This window comes from Lonchura striata, chromosome 1, assembly GCF_046129695.1.
Source record: "Lonchura striata isolate bLonStr1 chromosome 1, bLonStr1.mat, whole genome shotgun sequence".
Taxonomy (NCBI): Eukaryota; Metazoa; Chordata; class Aves; order Passeriformes; family Estrildidae; genus Lonchura; species Lonchura striata.
In genome coordinates, this window is record NC_134603.1 from 141,375,158 (window position 1) to 141,396,534 (window position 21,377).

General features: G+C 38.5%; 1 protein-coding gene across 6 annotated transcripts in view; it reads left to right on the top strand.

Moving 5' to 3' along the window:
- The window catches only part of WAC (WW domain containing adaptor with coiled-coil), a 58,425-nt gene extending 42,978 nt beyond the window's left edge, over positions 1-15,447 (top strand). For 5 of the 6 annotated variants that reach the window (XM_077788727.1, XM_077788740.1, XM_077788716.1 and 2 more), the window contains 4 exons: positions 2,501-2,619; positions 7,266-7,452; positions 10,520-10,647; positions 12,985-15,447. In XM_077788727.1, the coding sequence (XP_077644853.1) occupies positions 2,501-2,619; positions 7,266-7,452; positions 10,520-10,647; positions 12,985-13,054 (504 nt within the window). In that variant the 3' untranslated portion in view covers positions 13,055-15,447. The remainder of the gene's footprint in view (positions 1-2,500; positions 2,620-7,265; positions 7,453-10,519; positions 10,648-12,984) is intronic. The other variant, XM_077788720.1, reaches the window with a different exon arrangement.
- Positions 15,448-21,377: the final 5,930 nt, after the last annotated feature.

The window sequence follows — 21,377 nt, forward strand, 5'->3', positions numbered from 1 at the left end:
TACTGGTTGTTACCGTGGTTTCTGCCTCTGGATTGCATCCTCAATCTGTGTTCACATCCCATAGCTATGTGGCAAGTAATAAAATTATCAAATAGCAGGGTTGAGATACTTGATACTTCCAAATCCTGAGATATGAAAAAGAATCTTCTTAAATAGTGTACTGTTGATAACTGGAAGTAGATCTCTTCTGGTCTCTACAACCCAGAGATTCATTGCTAGTCCTAGAAGTAACAAATTCTGGTTCTGCAGCAGATACTTTGCCAGTTTAATAAAAAAAGAACGGTCTTGATAGTTCTTGTATTTGTGTAACTCAGTCCCATAAGATGGGAAAACTTAGGTGGTGCTAGCTCTGGTGTGACCATGTCTGTTTTAGCAGCCAATTGGATATGTGAGTCAGGCTAACTTGTCCAGTTGTACAGTTTGAGGTAAATTATGCCTAATCAAGATGTGGTGCTGTGCCAGGACACACTTGGTTTTAGAGCACATGGGCTTAGAGCAGACAAAGCTGACCTGGCTCTCTGCAAGAAGAGCTCGGTGCCAGGTGCAGAGGTATTTGAGCTGCTGTGGTGCAGCAGTGCCATTGGCACAGCACTGGTGCTTAGGAGTGCTTGAACATGTCAGCGCTGCTTTCAGGCTGGAGCTGCTGTGTCGGCCTGTGGGCGTGCTGTGTGCATGTGGCACTGGGGGTCACCTTTTGCCTTAGCTGTGCCTGTATTGTGTGATCAGAAACTGTTCTGAATTTCTGCAAAGTGGTTGTGTAAAGCACTTTACACAGACTTGTCAAGCTCAGTGAGAATGTTGCTTTCCGTTGGTTTGTTTTTTGAATTTTTTTAGCCCTTAATATTTTTCTGTTTCTGGTATATGTATTTACAGTCTTTGAAACACTTGGAAAATATTGAATAGTTGAGAAGTTTTGTGGTTCATTTATTTTACAAATCCCACATTTTCTTAATGGTCTCTTGGTTATGTTTACCAGTCAAGGTACTGGTTACTTTACCAGTTTGAATCTGCTGCATGATTCCATTATTGCTGATGGACTTCCCTTTTTAAATTGTTCTGTTTGAACAGCCTTGGGGGTTTAATGACTGCTCACAGGCTTAACAAAATTCAGGCATTAATAGCAAAGTTCTTCGTGTCATGTATTTCATAAAGGTACTTGTGTAGTCTCTTCTCATAAATCAGTTTACGATCTGCTACTGTTTCACCCTTCTGAACTATATAGTTCTGTTTATTTCAACAGCAGAGCGATCTTACAGTTATCTTGCTTTTTCCTTTTAGGCTTTCCATGTGCTACTCAGACTTCTTTAGTATATGCCTGTTAATCTAAAAACCAGAAAGAACACAGTTTTAATGATAATTTTAAAAGGTGACTTTTAGACTTATTAGAGTTTGAATTTGCATTAAGACCCCCCCGCCCCCGCATATTTAAGTGAATCCAGTTATGTCTTGAGCTTACTCGAGCAGATAGTGTCTGACTTAGCATCTGTGGTTTGTTTCACAGAAGTCTGTTTCTGTTTCTGCAGTAGAGAATTTCTGGAGGTTCAGATGACCACTAGTTAGTAATCTACACTAATATGAAGTCAGCAAATGCCAGACAGTCCAGACAATTTGGGTTTTTTGTCAGTATAGATCCCTAGAAGCTATTTTTTATTTGCCCTCTCCATTTTCTCTTAAAATTGTTAGCTTGATTTTGTGAAGTGGAGGGTAAATTTTGAAGCTCAGCCTCTCTGGTACATGCTTCAAAATTGACTGATGTATGCAAAGCACTGGGCGAGTTGAAATATCTTGAACTTTGTTTGCTATAAATTAGACATTACTGTATTCCCAAACTTCTCATTCTGATGTAGTTCAGAAATTCACAGAAAAGACTGTATCTTACTGTTGGTATCTTAATACCTTGCATTGAATGTGTACTACACAGGAAAACCAAGAAGGTATTGATGACTATTTTAGAACTTAGAGAACTTAGTTCTCTTTAGTTCTAAACTTAGGGTTTAGAACTTAGAGAAAAGAGAGAGCAAACTGATGAATATGTTTTAGATTTTCTTTTCCATTTTTGATAGAGATGTTTTTAATACACTTGTGTTCTAATTATGTCCTTGACACTGTGTAATGTATTTTCAAGTAGGGAACTCTTAAGTTTGTACATGAAGATTTTATTTGGGTAATCAACAACTCTTCTGAGGTTGAAAATGAGCTCAGTGTTCAGATGGAAGATACAGTCAAAAATAATATAAGCTTGCAATATTTTGATAAGTCACATGGGTCTAAATTTGCTTCTGTTATGTCTATTCTTAGTAAAAAAAAAAAGTCTTTCACAGCTGTGGAACTAGAAATTTTTTTTTTAAATAATATCTTGTGAAGTTAATAAAAATTGTGTCAGCAAAAGCCCTTGTACTAAAAAAAAAACCCACAGGTGTTGAAACTGTAATTTCCTTTATTTTCTCTATTTCTTACTCTTTACTGTGGAGGAATTCTAATGAAATTTTGGACTTTTCAGGTTGCTACCCCAGGTGTTAAACAAGGACCAGCTTCCCAGGCAGCACCTCAGCAGCCAGTAATAGCTGACAAGCAGGCAGGTCATGAACCTGCCTCTCCACGAAGCCTTCAGCGTTCAAGGTATATTAAAATACTTTTCTGTCATTAGTTTTTATCTGCATTCAGTGTATGTAGTATATGTTGCCGTTAGTGGACTCTCTTTGACCAGTTTATTGAACTGCTGCTATATTTAACTGCTGCTACTGAGGTGATGCAGCTAAGTATCTTTGTTACATACTTAATGTGGTAGATTCTCCATTTTTGGAGTAATCATTAGACCATTCTCACAGAAGCAAAATGGAGCTCATAGTTGTGTTCTGTCACTCTGGTGTCAATTTTATAAGTGATTCCTTGTATTGTGATTTCAGAGTTTGAAGTTTCTGTCTCTGTGCAGTTACAGAATCTGTGATTTGCTTAGTGTTAGATGTTTGCTGTAGTGTCATTTGATTTTGAAATTAGCATGATTTTTTGGTTTGTCAGGTGATTTTGCTGCTCTAATGAAAAATATTAAAAATAAAGTAAATTTCACAAATACCTTTCCTTGGCCAGACTTTTTTGTCAACCTTGCAACTTATTAAGGTGATGTTGCATGATACCATCATTTAACCATTGATTTACAAGGTGGATTTAGAATCTGTATCTTTGAAATTTTTCTTTTGGGAAGATGGACTTGTCATAGCGCCAGATGCTCTGCATTTTGTCATACTGGTTCCAGGGGCTGTAACCAAAGGTGTGTCGTGAGTCATGTCAGATGCGTGATGGAGTCATGGTATAGAACTGTGGTAGGAAGAAGCTGACATTTTAAGAGGTTCTGTAAATCTACAGTTCTTAATAGCTGGATTTTTAGAGTAGTTGAATAAGGTGTGTGATGTGGTATGGTATTAAAAAAACAAGCAATAAACCAAAACCCAATACTCCTTCATTGTCAGCATACCTGAAACTACACATGGTAATGCTTTCCAGATCATACAATTATGAGGTCCTTTTATCTGCCCTTCTGGGACTAATAATAAAGAGGACTTTTGTTTTCTTTGTTGGTTTTGGCTGTTTTTGTGGGGAGAAGAGATTTATGTTTTGAGGTTTTTTGGGGGGCAGGGTTGTCTGTTATGTGCTTGGCAGTCATGTCCCAGAAGCTGGCTTTACTGGAGATTCTGGAGTATTGGCAAGTTTGAGGGTACAGACTTGAGCAAGTCAGAAGTTTTGAGTTTTTAATGTAGGCTGTTTTACAGACACTTTCTAAACTTTGTAAGATTACAAGCCTATAACTAATTTATCTCTTTTAGGAGAATAAAGGCAAAGTGTCCAGCTCCAGTCCCTAGTAATTATGAATGGTGCTACTTAAATCTTTCTAAATTACAGTACCAAAGATACAGTTACACTTTGCAGCAAGTTACGCTTTTTTATGAGGAGTGGTGAGGTTTTGGGGGACAGCTCTAAGACATAGGCCCTTTTGTTCTTCGCTCATCACCCTCTCTGCACAGGAGATCTTAAAAAAGATAGTCTTATTCTTGGAAACCTTTACCATGGCTTAGAGTTGGTGTGAGTTGATACTGGGGAGCATTTGGCTTGCTAGCCCATACCTCACCCTTCCTTTGGGTCACATGAGTTTGTACTCCAGCATGACCCTTACCTACAGTGAGTTTAGGGATCTGCTGTCCCTCTGCCAACCATTGCTCCATTTGGCATCAGGGTTCTGGTGGAGTTTGCCCCAGCACTGCTGAAGCAGGGGCATTGTGCAGGTAGCACACTCCTGTGGCAGGAGGCAGTGTGCAGGCCAGGGTGAAAGATACTGAGACAATGTTAGTACTGTGCAGTATCCTGTGTCTCTCAAATTAATACATGTTTGTGACTGCTCTATTGTGCATTGTGAATTCATGCAGGTTCAGTTTGCTTTGAAGTGTCTCGTTCACAACCTGTGGAAGATTAAGGAATAGGTGACTTGGAAAAACCCGTGTGACTGGTATTTTCTTCTATTGAGTGCAGTGGAGTTGAATGAAAGTGGACCAGTTCAGATATTGATTTACTTACCTACAAAAGATTTGCTGTGTCTGGGCAGTATGCCTGAATTCGGATTCTGATACGGAACAGATGATTCCTTTGTAGGTGAAAGCAGTCGGTTGGATTTGGAATTGCTCTTGGGAGCAATTTTTACTTTTATAGGCGTGAACAACAATTTAGCAAACTGAAGTGTGGATAGATGGTCCAGAATATTTTTAGTTCTGTGAATTAAGGTTGAATTTTTCTGCAGCCTAAATACTGATTAATTGAGCAGAAGTTCATCACAACTGCATTTCTTTGGCTCATTAAAAGTTTTATGTAAATAGAGGTAAATTTTTTTTTGACTTGTTGGGGTGGAAACACTGTGAGAAAACCTGAGTAGCTATTGTTAACTTTTAAGAAGCGAACATTTCAGCCATTTAAGTTGGGAAATTAGCACAATGCAGGCATACATTGAGTCTGTCTGTCAGAGATTGTTCCAAAGATATGTTATCAATTATGGCTGCTTTAAAAATGAAACTAAATTCATGCTTCCATAATTAATGGTTTCATCAGGTTGGTAGTTTCTTTCTGTTTTCAGAAAGGACTGAGAAAATTTTTCCTTTACCTTGGGAAAGTGCTGTGAAGGGAGGTACTTTGTTGTATTTTTTGTAGGTTGTAAATTTCTGACGTTTGTAGTAGTATATTTCAGAACCATCATGTTCTCATACCCTTGATACAGATATTTTTGCCTCTCTGGAGGCATTCTGTTACTTGTGGCATAGTCAGTCTTTAACTCACCTAAGGCAGGTACTTCCCTTTAGTGAAGCATTTAAAAATACTGTGGTGGTTTGGAACAGTCATTGCTGCATTCGTAGCTCCCCCTGCTGCTAGCACAGCAGTGCCTAGGATATTTTGTGGCAGTCATAATTAAGATAACAGCTTCATTTTTGAGAAGCCCACAGATTTTATTTATTTATTTTCTTGAAACATTTCTGATGTGTTAAGAGTGATTCTTACTCATGAAGTAGGAGAAGACAGGCTGATAAATGAAGAAGAGGCAAGTCATAGAGGGAAATTTAATTCTAGTAGAACTAAGGAGTAAATAAGGTTATGCCTGAATTCTATTTCATTAATAAAAGTACCTTGTCTCTGCACCATCACTATGCTGGTGCTAAATGGATACATTGAAACTTAGAATAATTTACTTTGGAATGGAATTCTGTCTGCAGTCTACTTTGGTCCCAGCTTACAGTAGGACTGACAAGTTTGAATTGGTAAGGGCATTAGTTAGGTCATTTTCTTTGTTTAATATCTCAGAATATCTTCTGATGTTTGACTGCCCTTATGGTGATTCTTTTTTCTCATGTCTAAATAGAATTTCCCTTGTTGCAACTTTTATCTGCTTCTTGTGTTATCACTGTGCATCTCTGAAAAGAGTCTGTTCTCCCCAAAAGTAGTAAAAATCTGCAGAAAGATCCCTCAATCCCCTTCCCCTTGGCCTTCTGTTTTCCAGACTGAATAAACATTAGCCTTCTTCTGATTGATACAGCATGTGCTTCAGCCCCTTAGTCACCTGTGTGGTCCTCTGCCACATTCCTTTGCTGTAGCAGTTTTATTCTTGTCAGGTTTTAGGCTTCCCACTACACAGTGCTCCAGATACTGTGAATCTCATAAGCTCTGAGAAGAGGGGAGGAATTGCCTTCTTATAGAAGTGCTTCTTCATCCCTCTTGTTTGCTTGGCGACTCTCCGGCTTTGTTCCAGCAGGTCCAGTCAGACATCCAGTTTGTTGGCTGTAATTCTTAATGCTGTAATTCTTTGCAAATTTGAGTTGATTAGGGTAAGTGTCTGGGCATTAGACTAGACAGATAGTTGCATTATGTAAGGATGTTTTCAGTCTTCAAGGGGACTGATAGGTTAGATGATGAATCAGAAGTCCTTTAAAATTTAGTTCTCCTTCGTAATACTTTCTTCTTGCCTGCAGGTAATATAAAAGTTTTAAGAAATAGACAGAAATGATGGCCTGTGTTGAAAAGCTTCTGCCAGTGGGAGAGTTTCACTTACACAATTAGTGCTACTATTTCTCAGTACATGTAGTGCCAAAGAACATTTAACTATGAGGTACTGTCACTGTTGTGCTGAGTATGTTCCAGTAAAGCAGTCAGGTTTGGTGGCTACAAACATGCTGCTTCTGTGATACTTCTGTTCTCCTGAGTGCATTCAGTAAAGATGTACAATGTCACAAAACCATATAGATTGTGTTTTGACATGAGTAGTAAACTGCTCAAATCCCATATGGCTGTATTTTCAGATCAGGACATCAGGCATTGTTCTTAATGATTATTCTGGCAAACCTCTTTTGAATAAGCCTGTTTGCATCCCATCTGATACATCATTACTGAAAATCTTGGGTTTGCAGCTGTTCTAAGGAGGAATATAAATATATATATTTTTTCTATCCAACACCATTTAGGGCCAACTTATATCTCTCTTGAACAGCTCTCAGAGTTAAAAATCAGACAAACACAAAACACTACCAAACAATAGAATCTTCCTGTTACACTGTAGCACTCAGTTCTAATTAGAGGTTTGTAGAAAGATGGCACAGGTTTGGTCTGCCAGAAGTATTTACTTGTGGTTTGAACACTATATGTATTTTTGTGTCTGGAAGCAATTTCAGAGTTCATTTCTCTACAGGTTCACATATGTTTTTAAATGCTCACTTGCTTTTTTTAATTCTTTCTTCTAGTAGTCAAAGAAGTCCATCTCCAGGTCCAAATCATACCTCTAGCAGTAATGCATCAAACTCAACACCTGCACCACAAAATACATCTGTACGACCCACATGTTCATTAACACCTACGTTAGCAGCACACTTCAATGAAAACCTTATAAAGCATGTTCAAGGCTGGCCTGCAGATCATGCAGAAAAGCAGGTAAGTGCTCCTATGCTTTGTTACCTGTGAGAGTAATAATCTGTAGCTTAAAATTCGGGTTTCTTACTCATCTTGCATTTTGTAGGAATTAAAAGTATTAAAACCCTTATGCTTGTCCTCAGCCAGAAGGGAGGAGAGAGAGATTAGGCCAGACCTGCAGGTTTTAAATGTGTTTACCTTTCAGTGGCTGGGTATTTTCAGTCTCACTTGAAGTGTCAGTGCTTTTGAAATTCCCTCAGATGAATAGCTATCCTCATAACTATTTTCTTACTGCTAAAGTTCTGTTGAAATTTACAGAGAACTTAGAGTTCAACGTATTTTTTCATAATGATATTTTGGTTATGGGGAAAAAAATTATAAATTAGGTACAGTTAAACTAATTGAGACTACTCTGTGATTTTAGTTACTGACATGTTAGTTCTGCACAGTGAAAAAGAAACTCTACCTTTTTTGTAAAATGATGTAGAATATTCAGACTGAATTTGGGCTATTTTTACGTAATGGGAAATCCAGTCTGACTGCCATCCATATTTTACAGCTAATTGCATTAAGCTTTTTCTGTTGGAGTAATACAAGGAAAATGGATGCATGTCAGTTGCTTGGAATATATTACTCAAAGGAACCGTATTGGTTGTTAAATCTAGTTAAGTTATTTCCACAGGCTGATGCAAGCTGTTTGGGGTAATAATCTTACCTAGCCCCGTTTACTTTGGTCTTTTGAAGACTTGTTGCATGATGGCACAATTCTACACTGGAGACTTTTGGGTAGTAACTGGCGAGATGACTCTCACAAGCACAGTCTAAACTGAGAACCTGTTAGGGTTCTTGCTTCTTATCACTGATCTGTTAAAGTCAGTTTTAAGATATTACCAACCTGTACTAAGTAAAACACTGAGGCATTGCTGTGGAGTGTCTTGAAGGAAATGGTGTAGACACAAGCACTTACCTATGGCCTTGGTCTGTAGTTTTGAAAGTATTATTTTAACAGTGTACTGAATTCACAAGTATCTTAATATAGGAAACAGATGATTTATGCAGTGCACAGGTTTTGGGGTCTTTTTCCCTTGTTGGTGATAAAGAGATCAAAAAACTCAGCTAATGTTAGGCAGTCATGTACTCAGTTGGGTACTTCTTCCTTTGTTCTACATGCTGTTTTGTCCTGTCTGCTATTTCAGATGATTTTGTATGGTGGTTTTTTTATAGACAGTTTTGAGGCACTTGAGATATTTGATACAAAAGTGAATGAAAGTACATAGGTGCAGTACATAGTGAAGAAGATAGATCAAAGTGGACTGACTAAAAATCCAGTGCCTTGGTTTCTTCAGATAAGTTTAAATTACACTATATATCTGGAAGCTAAGGCGGAAGAGCACATGCCAGAGTAAACTGAAAAATAAATAAGTAAATAAATGAGAAGAGTCAGGACAGGTATGTGCTAAAGCAGTTGGAATTGAAAACATGTACTGTGCAATAGTTAATAGCTAAAACATTCTTGAATTAGAGCAATCACCTCACAGAACTAATAAAAAGCGCTTGACATGGGAAACTGAAAAACAATTCAGTAATTGAAGTTGTGCAGAGAAGACATGGGCAGTTATATCCTACTGGAGACCAGGTTACTCCTGGATGTTAATAAACTACAGAAACAAAAACTTTTAATGTAGGGAATTAGAACACAAAATACTGCTTTGAACTGGAGAAATGCCAAAAGTTGATGAAGACCTGTGCTAAATAACATTATTTTTGGGAAGGAAAATTAAGTGTACAAGTACCTAAGCAGATGTGGATGAATCCTGGTAGGCAGGTAAGCACCACAAAGCCACTTGCTCACTGCCTCAGTTGGATAGGGGAAGGAATTAGGCAAAAGTGAGAAAACTCAGGAGTTGAGATAAAAGCAGGTCAAAGAGTAAAAGAGGGTTGGGGGAAAGTGATACAGAAGCAGTCACTACCAGCCAGCCAGTGCACCACCAGTCCCTGAGCCGTGGCAGCCCTGGAACACTGTCCCCCAGTTTTACTGCTGAGCATGATACATGTATGGTGTGGAATATCCCCGAGGTCACTTGGGTCAGCTGTCCCCGTTTTGTTCCCTCCCTGCCTGTTGTCCACCCACAAAGTGTATTTGCTGGGTGGAGAAAGGGAGAAACCCTTGATGTTGTGTGGGGTCTGCTTAGAAACAGCTAAAACATTACTGTTGTCAGCGCTGGCTTGGTCACAGATTCAAAACATGTCACCATGTGGCACCATTCTCTTTGTGAAGAGAATTCATTCCGTGCCAGCTAGACCCAGTGTAGCAGAGGATAGATAGCATTGTTAAACAGTAATGCTGCAGGGAAGGCTGTATTTTTAAACAATTTTTCCATGTGCCACTTGAAAGAAGTCCTATTCCTTATTGCAGTGTAATACACAGGGCCTCAGGTAATCATACTGGTCTCCTTGGTGCTGTTGAGGAGTTCTCTAGAGTCATATCCTGTACAGTGATGACACTTAAAGAAATGCTCAAATTGGGAATTGGATAGGTTGTGCTCTTCAAATTTACACTTCTGCTTATCTCCGGCTAACTAAGTGGGAATATTAAAGTAATGGAGTTGGTCTGTTAGAGAACACCTGAAGAGGGTTGCCAAGTTTTTTCTTGTCAGGTAGAAGGTATCTAGAAAAAAGATGGTATTCAGTTATTTTTGTCAGTAAGGCTTAATTAGATGGGAAGTTTAACTCTGTCATTGGAGTAACGGCTGGAGACTTGGAACTACTTGAAAAACTTATTTTAGAAACTCCAGGCCCTGTCATGTACTGTCTTTACAGATGGTCGGGTAAACATTTAGGATCAAGAAACTTTCAACTAGCCCTGATAGGTTAGGCATAGGTTAGACAGTTTCTGGGCAGCAGTGTTGTTTATTTGTGATTCAGAAGGGGCTTTTGTAGAGAACTTAATGTACTTCTGATTTAATACTCCTCTTTGAAATTAGAGTGCTTTGCTGTTTAAAGAGACAGTGATCCAGCAATTCTCTGGCTACTGCCAGTTGTTTCCAATGCAGGATTCAAAATTCTAACCTTTGTTTAACCACTGCAGGCATCAAGATTACGTGAGGAAGCCCATAACATGGGAAGTGTGCATATGTCAGAAATTTGTACTGAATTAAAGAATTTAAGGTCTTTAGTTCGAGTATGTGAAATTCAAGCAACTTTGCGTGAGCAAAGGTAAGTGTGTGCTCTGTGCTTATCTTCAGTTTTTAGGGTGTTATTAGAACTTCCATTCTTGCATTATTTTGCAAGAATAATGCATGAGTTCTGTTTACTGATACTTTAGAAGTACACCAGTACTTGCCATGTTTGCAGGCTGTCCTCCCTGTGTACCTTCTGCCTGTTTCTCTCCACTAAACAGAACCAGATATGCAATTTCTGTATCTACTTTGACTTGGAGAGAAAATAAGAATCTTTGCAGAAACCTTAGTGCATTACAAAGAATTGATGAACTCACAATATTTCAGCATGCTTCTAGAGTATCAGCCCATACATAATGCACAGATCACATAGGTACACATCTGCAGTTTATCCTGATCTGAAACACTACAGTTTATATGAGAGATTGAATAGGTCTAAATCCAGAGCAAGTTTGAACAGGTGTAATTTACATCACAAGTGAAGGAAAAATTAATGTTTGCTTATAGCAAAGTAGACTTTGCTTCTTAAGTCAGTGATAGCAGGTGTCTTCTGTATCACTTCAGTGATACACAGCCAGGCTTTTGAATACTTTTGTACACGATTGAAAACTGCAATCATAAAATCCATGCTCAAATTATTCACCAGTAGTCATGATTTTTTATCTGCTTTCATATTGTTTCCTCTTTCAAAGATTTTATCCCAACTATTAAGTCATACTACAGTTCAAATACAATGCTTCTGACTTAATATTTGGAGCCACCTTAATTGTGTTGCATGCTTTTAAAATTGCTCAATTTATTCTAGAAGCTCTTGCATCCTTTAGAAGCAGGCTATAATATATTTGTAAACCTTTCCTGATAAAGAATTGAAAATACCCATTCTTTCTGAAGCTTTATTTCATAACTTCACTACATGAATTAATTCTGTAGTATATTTAATTAACAGCTTGGCTTCTTACAGTTTTCATTTCCTAAGGTGTCATTTGTCTCTGCACATTTGATCTGAAATAACGTGTCAAATGTCATTGTTCAGCTCACTAAATAGTACCTTCTTTCTTGTACACTTTGTATGTTTCAACTGTCAATGGATAATTATTATTATGGCTTTGAGTCTATAGTAACATGTATCTTTTATTTTTGCTGCAATCCTAAAGAAGTGGAATACAAGGCATAAGTAACCAAGTTGATGGGGGAGGCTTTTGCAAAGGATGGCATTATCAAAGTCAATACATTTAAATGATGATACTATTTCTGTACTTCTGCACAGAAGAGTGCTACTTAAATTTCTTCCAAGGAGGAACTTAATCTCTAGATAAAGCACATGCTTTGTTTGAATCATAACTGACAGCATGTGAAAAGGCAATTTCCATTGACCGATATATTTTATATGCCCATGCCTTTAAACTAATTGTTTTCTTTTTTGTGTCTCTATATAAGTATATTATTTTCTACCTACTTTTCAGTAGAAAATTAATTTTTAATGAACTGGGCACATATTTGTAAAGTGTTCCACAAAAGTGCTGATTTTTTCCTTTTTCTGCATTTATTAAAGTTGCTCAACCTTCATAAAATATTTATATAAAACCTAAATTCTCCCTGAGTATTTTCTTATTTTGCTGATATGTTTGCATTATACTTCAGCATCATGAAAAGTAGTTTCAAAATGTCCATTAAAAATTCTGAGAGACAGTCCTGTGAAACAAGATGTTTCTTAGTCACGGTAATTACTTACATCAGTTCAGGAGAAGAGGAAAAAAAAAGATAAAAGAAGTTGTGAGCAGTATAATTTATTTTTAAGCAAGGTGTACTTACGACTTTTTATCTTAGATGCCCTTTAATGATGCCTCAAATGTTCTTGAGACTGGAGCTTACCATAAGTAGAAACTACCATTAGCCACAGAGCCAAATACTTTTAAAAAGGCAAGTGAGAAGAAAATTTAATTTTTTTTTTTTAAGAGCTCTTTAAGTTGTTTTATAATCTGGAAAACATGACACAGGCATAATGCTGTTCTCCAGATTATTCAGTTACTTGCCTTACTTGCCAGTGTCCTGCTTTTTCTGGGAGCTACATTCAAGTGAAGAGCAGACCTAAACACAACTGTATTTTGTATTGTATATTATATTATCAGTCATAATAGAAATACAGCAACTTAGTTTTTTGAACTAAAGTGTCAAATGCACCAAGCCTTTGTGCATCTGCATGTGGCTGTAGGTTATTGAACAGACTGGGGATTAACTTGATATCTGAATTTTTTACTGGGGCTAAGGAAGTTGGTATCTTTCATTGAAATTGTAGAAGGACTTGTGTAGATGTTTATTTAATACATCTGTATAATGGAAATGTTTATACTAATTCATTTCTTTTCTCTTGCAGGATACTATTTTTGAGGCAACAAATTAAAGAACTTGAAAAGCTAAAGAATCAGAATTCCTTCATGGTGTGAAAAATTGTAAACAATTGCACATGTTTTGAGTACAGGAACTATTAAACTGATGCCCAGTCTTAACACTTTTGAGCTGCATTTGAGTAGACTTTGGACCGTTGAGCTGGGCAGAAAAAAAGATGACATGGGGAAGGGGACAGGAGGGAGTCAAATTCAGGGGAGAGATACAAGAATGATTTGTAAAACCCTTGAAATGTAGATTTATTGTAGATGTATTCTTCACGTTGTAAATATATTTTGTAGAGTGAAGCCATGGGAAGCCATGTGTATCAGAGCTTAGACATCCAAAACTAATCAATGCTGAGGTGGCTAAATACCTAGCCTCTTACATGTAAACCTGTCTGCAAAATTAGCTTTCTTTTTTTTTCTTTCTTTTTTTTTTTCTTTTTTTTTTAGTTAATTTATCATTCAGAAATTTTTCATTTCCTAAAATTCAATGCAAGCGCCAGGCGATTTGTGTCTAAGGCTGCAACAGTTTGGGCAATGTACAAAATACCACAAAACAACTGTTTCCACACTTGCACCGAGTCGAGAGCAGTGCTTCTCCATTTCTGTTTTACAGAGAAATGTTTTTCATCTTCTGTGTTCCATTTCCCCATGAAATTCTAAATCTGATTTTATCAGCTTTTTAATGCTTCTAATTTTCTCTTTTCTTAAGGCACTGTTGCTATGGCACTTTTTCTATAATCTTTTCATTCCTGTGTACAGTAGCTTAAAATTGCAGTGATTGAGCATAACCCACTTGTTTGTATAAATTATTGAAACGTATTTCCATTTGCACCCTGTAAGAATGGACTTAGAGTACTGCTGGGCATGTGTGCTGAAAGTACATTACTTGCTCAAATATAAGGAAATAGCCCAATGAACATGTTAACATGGTTGTGGGATGGGAAAGAGGAAAAAAAAAAGCTAGTCAGATGTGAATTGTATCTGTTGTAATAAACATGTTAAAGCAAAGAAACACTGGTTTTCATTTCCTTTGGTCAACACATTGAAATTTGGTCTTTTTGGGGATTCTTTATTAGAATTGTTCTTGTTGAACATTTTTGTACTTAAATAATTCCTCAAGGGAGGTTTTGTTTAAAACTTGTAAACAGGAAAATATGTATAAAATATTTAAGGAAATATAAAATTCAACAAGGATGATTTAAGACACCTCTCCAACAGTTGTCATATGTTAACTCCTGGTTTACCTGTCTTGATATTATGACATTTCATTTCGAAGGATGTTTGTGTTGTAGCTAACTGTTTAAGTCTGGTGCTGACTGCTGTTCTTAACCATCACAAAACGCTGAATTTGTGTAATTGGAGCAACTCACCGTTTGAAAATGGTGGAAAAGCTCAGCTTTGTATATTGTTTCCTAAAGTATATTAAAAATAAAAAAGAAACTATTGCTACTACAAAATAAACGTGACTTTTTCTTTGCTTAAAAACGACAGAAATCGTGATGGCAGTACGATTTTAATATTTGTAGAGGTGTATACGTCACAGCAGTCTGTTAAGTAGGAAAGATAGTAGGAGATGGATTAAAAACAAAAAGGATGACACAGGTGTTGACATGTGAACATGGGATGCTTTGTGTTTTGTTCCTAAAAAATACTTTCAGCACCAGAAATGGTACTTGATTTTTCTGTTGAGTGAGCTTGGACTGATTTTTAAAATTAGGTTTTCGTCAGTAGAAGCTGAATGCTCTGATTTCACAAAACATTGCAAATGGAGCAAGTTGAAATACCTAACTAACAACAACAATGCGAAGTTGGGACAGATGAACTTGTAATTTTTCCTCACTTTTTAACCCATTATGTTCTCTTGTGTTTTATATCATGCGAATGTTTGATTTTTCTCAGAAGATGGGATTAATCTTGAATGAATTAATTGGAACATACATTGTTTCTTTGTTTTTAAAGACTCATGGCTGTGTGACAAAATTCTTCCTGAGACTTCCATATTTGCCTTGCATCCTATTTTTGGAAGTTGTCCAAGTGTAGGGAGATAGCATGTGAAGTGCATGGGGGTGTGCAAGGGATCTCACTCTCACCAGTGACTGTCATTAATTTAGGTATTTTGCTGTTTTGTTACTTGCTGAGACAAGGGTGGCTTTTATCTTAATAGATATGCTGGTCTGTTTTCCATGAGCTTATTTTGTTTCCTTTTGCTTGTTATATTGCCCTCTGTAATATCCTGTATCAATGACCCTCAGAAGGTAATTTTATTTTTAGAAAATTACTTTGGATAATTTTTTTAAATCTTTGTTTTGAATTAATTGTCTTATATTTAACTACTGCCTGTTGATCTTGCAGTTTTGCAGATGAGTATCCTTTTCCAGCCTAAAAAATACTAGTCTGTTTATCACTTGAAAACTTTATCATAAAGTATGAATGGTCACAGATAATTTGGGAGTCACAAGGATTAATGTGCCACTTTAAGCCCCTCAAACCACCTGCATAAACACCCATCACACAGAGACATGCTCTTTCAGGTGATGCCCTCCCTAACTCTGCAGTAAAGGTGGCTGCTTTGTCACCATCTGATTACATGTCCACACCTCGTTGGGTTCTGTATTTGCTCACCATGCAACAGATTTCCTCCCCATCCTCCACACCCTTCCAAAACCTGGAGCTGTTGTTAGCTGAGGAGGGACAGCCTGCCAAACTTTGGTATTAGACAAGTTAGGGAAGAGGATTGCAGGCACTGCTTTGAAGTTGGCACTAACCAAAGAATAAGTTACCTTTCAAAATGGCTTCAGCAAGATGCAAATACAATCATGGCCTTACTGTGTGATCTGGAGTCCCTCTTCAGCTTCTGTAGTGTGCCAAAGCCAACATTCAATAAACTCCTTGGGGAAAAAACACAGATTTTTTTTTTTCCTCCCTATCAAATCTTGTAACTGAAGCTGGACAAAAATGAGCAGGTGCGCTGAGCCTATTAGTGGATTACCAGCTTTTCATTAATTATCCATCCTGAAACTGATGCTATCCCTCACACTGGTTAATTAAAAAGGCTTTATTGAATTGCTCTGCACCTGTAAGTCAAATCAAGTGAAATTCCCCTGTATTTTTCCTAGGCAGGTGTTCAGAAGGTGATGATTGCAGCTGTGGGGATGTGTTTTCTATATTAATTACTTAATTGAGGTGGTCAAGGAAGAGTGATGAGAAGCTGGGGAAAGATCTGTTGTTGCATATGTTTGCACTTATTTTCTAGTTATGCATTTGTTAAGCACCTATTTAGTATAATAGAAAAACAGCCTTCAGAATGACTGAGGAGATTGTCTGAGCTGGTACAGTCATACTGCAAGCAGTGACATTGGGCTAGTACTTTATCAGATGTGGCATGATCAAGGACTACAGCAGGAGCAGCTTAATATGATTGTAAAACGACATGACTAATCCAAGGAATTCCTATTTTTACTTTATTGTTAAGGCACTCTCTTCTGCAGGTGAATGTATTCTTTTCACTGATCCTGAAGGTGCTGTGGTCAACTGCTCGATTTGTATCAACTTTCCCTGCCTACACTGATCTGTAGCAATGTAGTTGTCTTTTTAGACTAGTTTAATTAATTGCATCTCTTTTGGTAGGAGCATCTTATCTTTTGGTGGATATTGATATTGTCTTTACTGTTGCAATTAAGAATATGTTCAGAAAGAGTGTATAATTGAGGCCAAGAAGCATTTGTAAAATACCTGGGTTTTTTTGGAGCAGCCTCATTGCAGGACTATCCCCAGAAATACATGAGAAAATATTGGGTAGTTGTGCCATGACTCCTAAGTCAGTGGGTCAAAGAAGGCCATGTCTTACTGTCACCCTTTTCTTCCAGTGTCACCTTGCCTGTGATGACAACCTGAGGACTTTGAGCAGAGTCCTTTGTTGCTGTGAGTTTGGCTGCCGTGGCCAGTGCTGTATATTCTGCTGCAAGGAAGGAAGGAAGGAAGGAGTGATGTACCCTGAGCATCACTGCCATGGTGCCTCAGGGACTCATGAATCCACTGTGTGTAAGGGGCAATCACTCCAATTCTCTATCAACACACAACTGCTCTATATATAGCTAAATATCAAGTCCATTCTTGGAATTAGATGGATGTTTCTGTGAATATGTCATCCTTACTTCTGATCCTGGAATAATCTGTCCTCACCAAATCAATCTCATTTACAGATACAAGATGATCATGAGGCAGATCTGGATGTTTTAAAAATAATGCCTCAACTTTCAGAAGTTTCCAGCAGAGGAATGTTCTGAGTTAAAGTGCCATAAATTGACATCAGTACTACTCTTCTGCCCATCACTGCTGATTAATGATATGTAGAGGTTTCTTTTGTTTTGGTTTTCATATTTGTTTTATATTATTTCTTAAGAATTGGAGCTTTTGATGTGGGAGGAATCTGTTTCATCGCCTAGCAAAAGGAAAAATTCCCTTTTTTTGCCAGTTGTTTTCCTGTAGTCAGTCAAGCAAAATCTTTCATTTGCAACTGAGATCCATATAGATGTTGACTTCTGCAAGAAAATATTTTCAGCATTGTTAGTTTTGGATTCCAGTTACACATCACTCTTTAGATATCTGTTAAGTTTATCTTCTGCCTCTGGTCTACAACAGATGCTCAAAAAGATTCAGTCCTTCATAGCTGTAGGCATCAGCTTTATCTTCTTAACCTCCATGGATGCCTGTGTTGCTGCTGCTGAACTGGCCCATCTGGAACTGTTTCCTAGATGCTCTTTGATACAGATTTCTGTATTTTCCAACTATGGCTTTTTTGTCTGGAGAGCCTGTCTGATTGTAGGCTCTCTACCACTCAGGGCTCCAGGTAGCTGAGAATCTGAAAGTCACAAAGCAATTTTCTCCTCCCTAATAAAGGCACTAACCCACCTGTGCCTGAGCTAGGACTTTCTAGAGAATGAACTGTCAGGTTTTGTCTCCCATGGGAACTAGGAACGTCCTGGGACATCTTGTTGCATCCTGGACAATCCTACCTGGAGCTGATGGGCTGTGTGCAACTGTACTACACAGCTCCACTTCACAGAGTTAGCACTGCAGGTTTGCAAACCCAGCTTGAACAGCCTGATCTTTCCTGCACTTACTATGTGTGACATTTTGTCACCTTCTGTTAGTCACACGTGCCAGAGAGCATTTGCAAAGGGATGCTACTTACTCCTGCATGCAACACCACACTCAAAGACTAATCCTTGTGCTCCAGTTTGAAGTCTCAGAATGTGAGCTGTGTGAAATTGTGTTAATATAGTGACACCCAGAATGTTAATTTACACTCATCTTCCTTTTCACTGTATATTACAAGAAAATCACTCATGGAAAATACTGTCACAGTCCTTTGTATCAGCAGCTAGAATTTAAGTGCAAGTCACAAATTGATTCTCCTCGTTCTCCCAAATTAGTTCTAAAGTTGCCACTTTAGGAGGTCAGTTAGTGTGTTACCTCAGAGTTCTGAGCTCAGTTAGTGTGTTGCCTCATAGTACTGAAAAGCCTAGACAGCTTTCTTCTGCCTGGCCAGGCAGGTTTGCTGACAAGGTCTTACATACTTCTCTGGGCAAAAATCTGTGATTGGATCTTTTTTCAGTGTAATTGGGATGCTGTCAAAATTTGAGGTTCCTGTTCTGCTGGATGCATTCTGGTTAGCAGAAAACAGCCTGGAAAGAGTTATTTGGTAAAATGACCAAGCCCATGGCAGATGGTGCTACAGAAGGTGAATGTGTTGTCAGCAAGTCTGGACTATGTTATTTTGCCAAGGAGCTCCAATGTCCATCACTTCCACCCAGGTTTCTTTAGCTGCTGCTCTGCATCCTCAGAGTAAAGACTTTTCCTTTATTCCACCATGTTTGAGATTCAATTTCACAGTAAGTATTTTTTTTTTTTTAAGTGGAAAAACTCTTAAACTACTGACAGCATGTCCCTGTCTTCACTTGCTAAATAAAACTGCCTTGCATTAATATTGCCACTAGAAGCATGGGTAACTGAACCTCTAGTTACTGCTCTGGTTTTAGGGTAAAAATTCCCAGAGTTCACTTTGACCTAGGGTGGTATCTGAATTTCATTTAATTAAAAGAAGAGGCTTAAGGTGTTGTGTATTTTATTCTTACGTCCTTTGGCACCTCCTCACCTGAACAATTGGAGACGGGTGTGGGTGTGTGTAGAGTGGAATATATGTATCACATTGATAGGACAAGATCTTTCAGGACTCTGGTTTGCCTCACTGAAAGATTTACTCAGTGAGGGTGAGACTTCACTCAGCTTATCTGACACCCAGCTCCCTGCAGAGAGAACTGACCCTTGCTTATTGCTTCCCTGCTCCTGGTGATGTGCTCCTGCTGAGGCCTTTTTGCCAACCTCGAGTAGTCCAAGGAATAAAGCCCCAGCAGAAATGTGCCTGGTCAATATGTCACTGACTTCACAGGCTGACAGGGCTCACACCAAGGAGCCAAGCAAGGGCAGGGCTGACACCTTCTGACATTGAAGGGCAGGTCAGAGTAACACTTGGGTCAGCTGTAAGCTCAAATGGCAAACGCTCTTAAAACTCTGGGCTACATATGCAGAGAGCAGGAACTTGGGACATGGAGACTGCTCCAAGTAAAGTATGTTTTTCTGGGGTTTGGATGCATGTATGCTTTCATCTGAAAATTTCAATTCTGAATTTGTACCTGCTGTTAATCTCAACAAAATTATAACAATCAAACTATTAACATAAGCCTTCAGGTAATCTTAAGTTCTAACTATCAAGCACACTCTTAATATATTTTAAACAAAGCACCTGTCCCAAAGTAAACTGTGCATCTTTGCTAGGTCTAGTATATAAGGGAAGCACTGTCTCCAAGGAAATGTTATTCAACTACTGCTCCTTGTTAAACTAACATTGAACTGCTATTCTTGCCCTGGATTGTCTCATCAGATACCAAACCTCTCTCAAGAGAGAGAAAATTTGCTTGGCTGTCCTCATCTGCCATCTGATGAGTTTGGAGCATTTCCTGAACTCCTCAGTTGTTGTGTGAGGATCTTGTAGGTTCCCCTGTGAGAGCCTTGTGAGCAAGCACGTGCCCTGGCTGCAGGTCTGAGCATCCAGCCAGGCTGGGGATCTGCCACAGCTCCTGGGCCAGCTCGGGTGCTTGGCAGACCCCTGCCCTTGTGCTGGTACAGAGACACAGGCTCTGTCTCTGCATGTGTTTTCTCTCCCTCTCCAGCCAATCTACATCACTTCTGTGGCAGCTGGAACTGTTTGGTGCCAGCTTGGGGTGAGAGGGGGTGTGCAGAATGTGGTATCTGAGCTAGTCCAGTGCTGCCCCTGGCAGAGACAGACCTAGTGCATGGCCTGATAAAAAGCCTCTGCTTCAGCTGGCACTTCTTTACCCAGTTGAAGTTTTTAGTGCAGTAATCACTGAGGTAGCTCCAAAGTGCAGGAAACTCTCTGGCACACACAAGGCATCCAGCTCTGGAGGGTCAGAGCAAGAGAACCTCCAGAGTCAGAACTCACCTGAACTGCATTGAGCACTGCTATTATGGCCAACTCAGTTCTAATTTTAGTAATGCTAGGCCAGACCCCTCTTCCTCTGGAAACTGGCTTCCTTTTGCTTAAAAATCAATGTCAGCAATTCTGGGGCTCTGATACCCCACCTAGAATAATTTTTGGTGTAAGCCCCTAAATCTCTGTATTTCCCTCCTAGGTAACATTTGTGACTTTCTCTCCTAACTGTTAATGTATTTGAATTCGTTTGCATTCTCTAGTACCCAGAGTCAGTACTGATGGTCCTTGATCAGTATAAGATTAAGTGGAGTTTATGTGTTAGGTGTAGTTTTGTGACTGATTTATTTTAATCTGAAATGTCAGCAATTGTTTCAATCTACTTGAGATTAATGGTTCAATTTAGAATAGTTTATTTATCAGAAGACAACATTTTGATAGGTGCTCCATGGGAGTTTGTTCCGTGCTTTTGCAGTTTCATATGACTGCCCTTCATGGCATTGGTAAAATGTAACGGTGGTCTGAGTTTCACAAAAATCTGCCTTCTGCAGTTGGGAGTGGCACACATCATCCCAGGATAGTATTTAGTAAGAGACTTTACTTCAGGCATGCTATAGATTGATTATTCAGCATTTAGTAGTCTCAAAATGAATTTTCATTATCATGCATTGACCCAAATAGCTGCTACTATTTTTAGGTAAGCCACTCATATCAAAAGATTAACTTCTGCTCACATCCTATGCGCCAGCCCATGGGCACTAGATTTTGTAAGATCTAGTGTGAAAATACTGATATGCCTCAGGCTTTTGGGGTTATATAAAGTTTTAGATGGGGACCACCTAAAAAAACCTGCTGTTAGCTTTT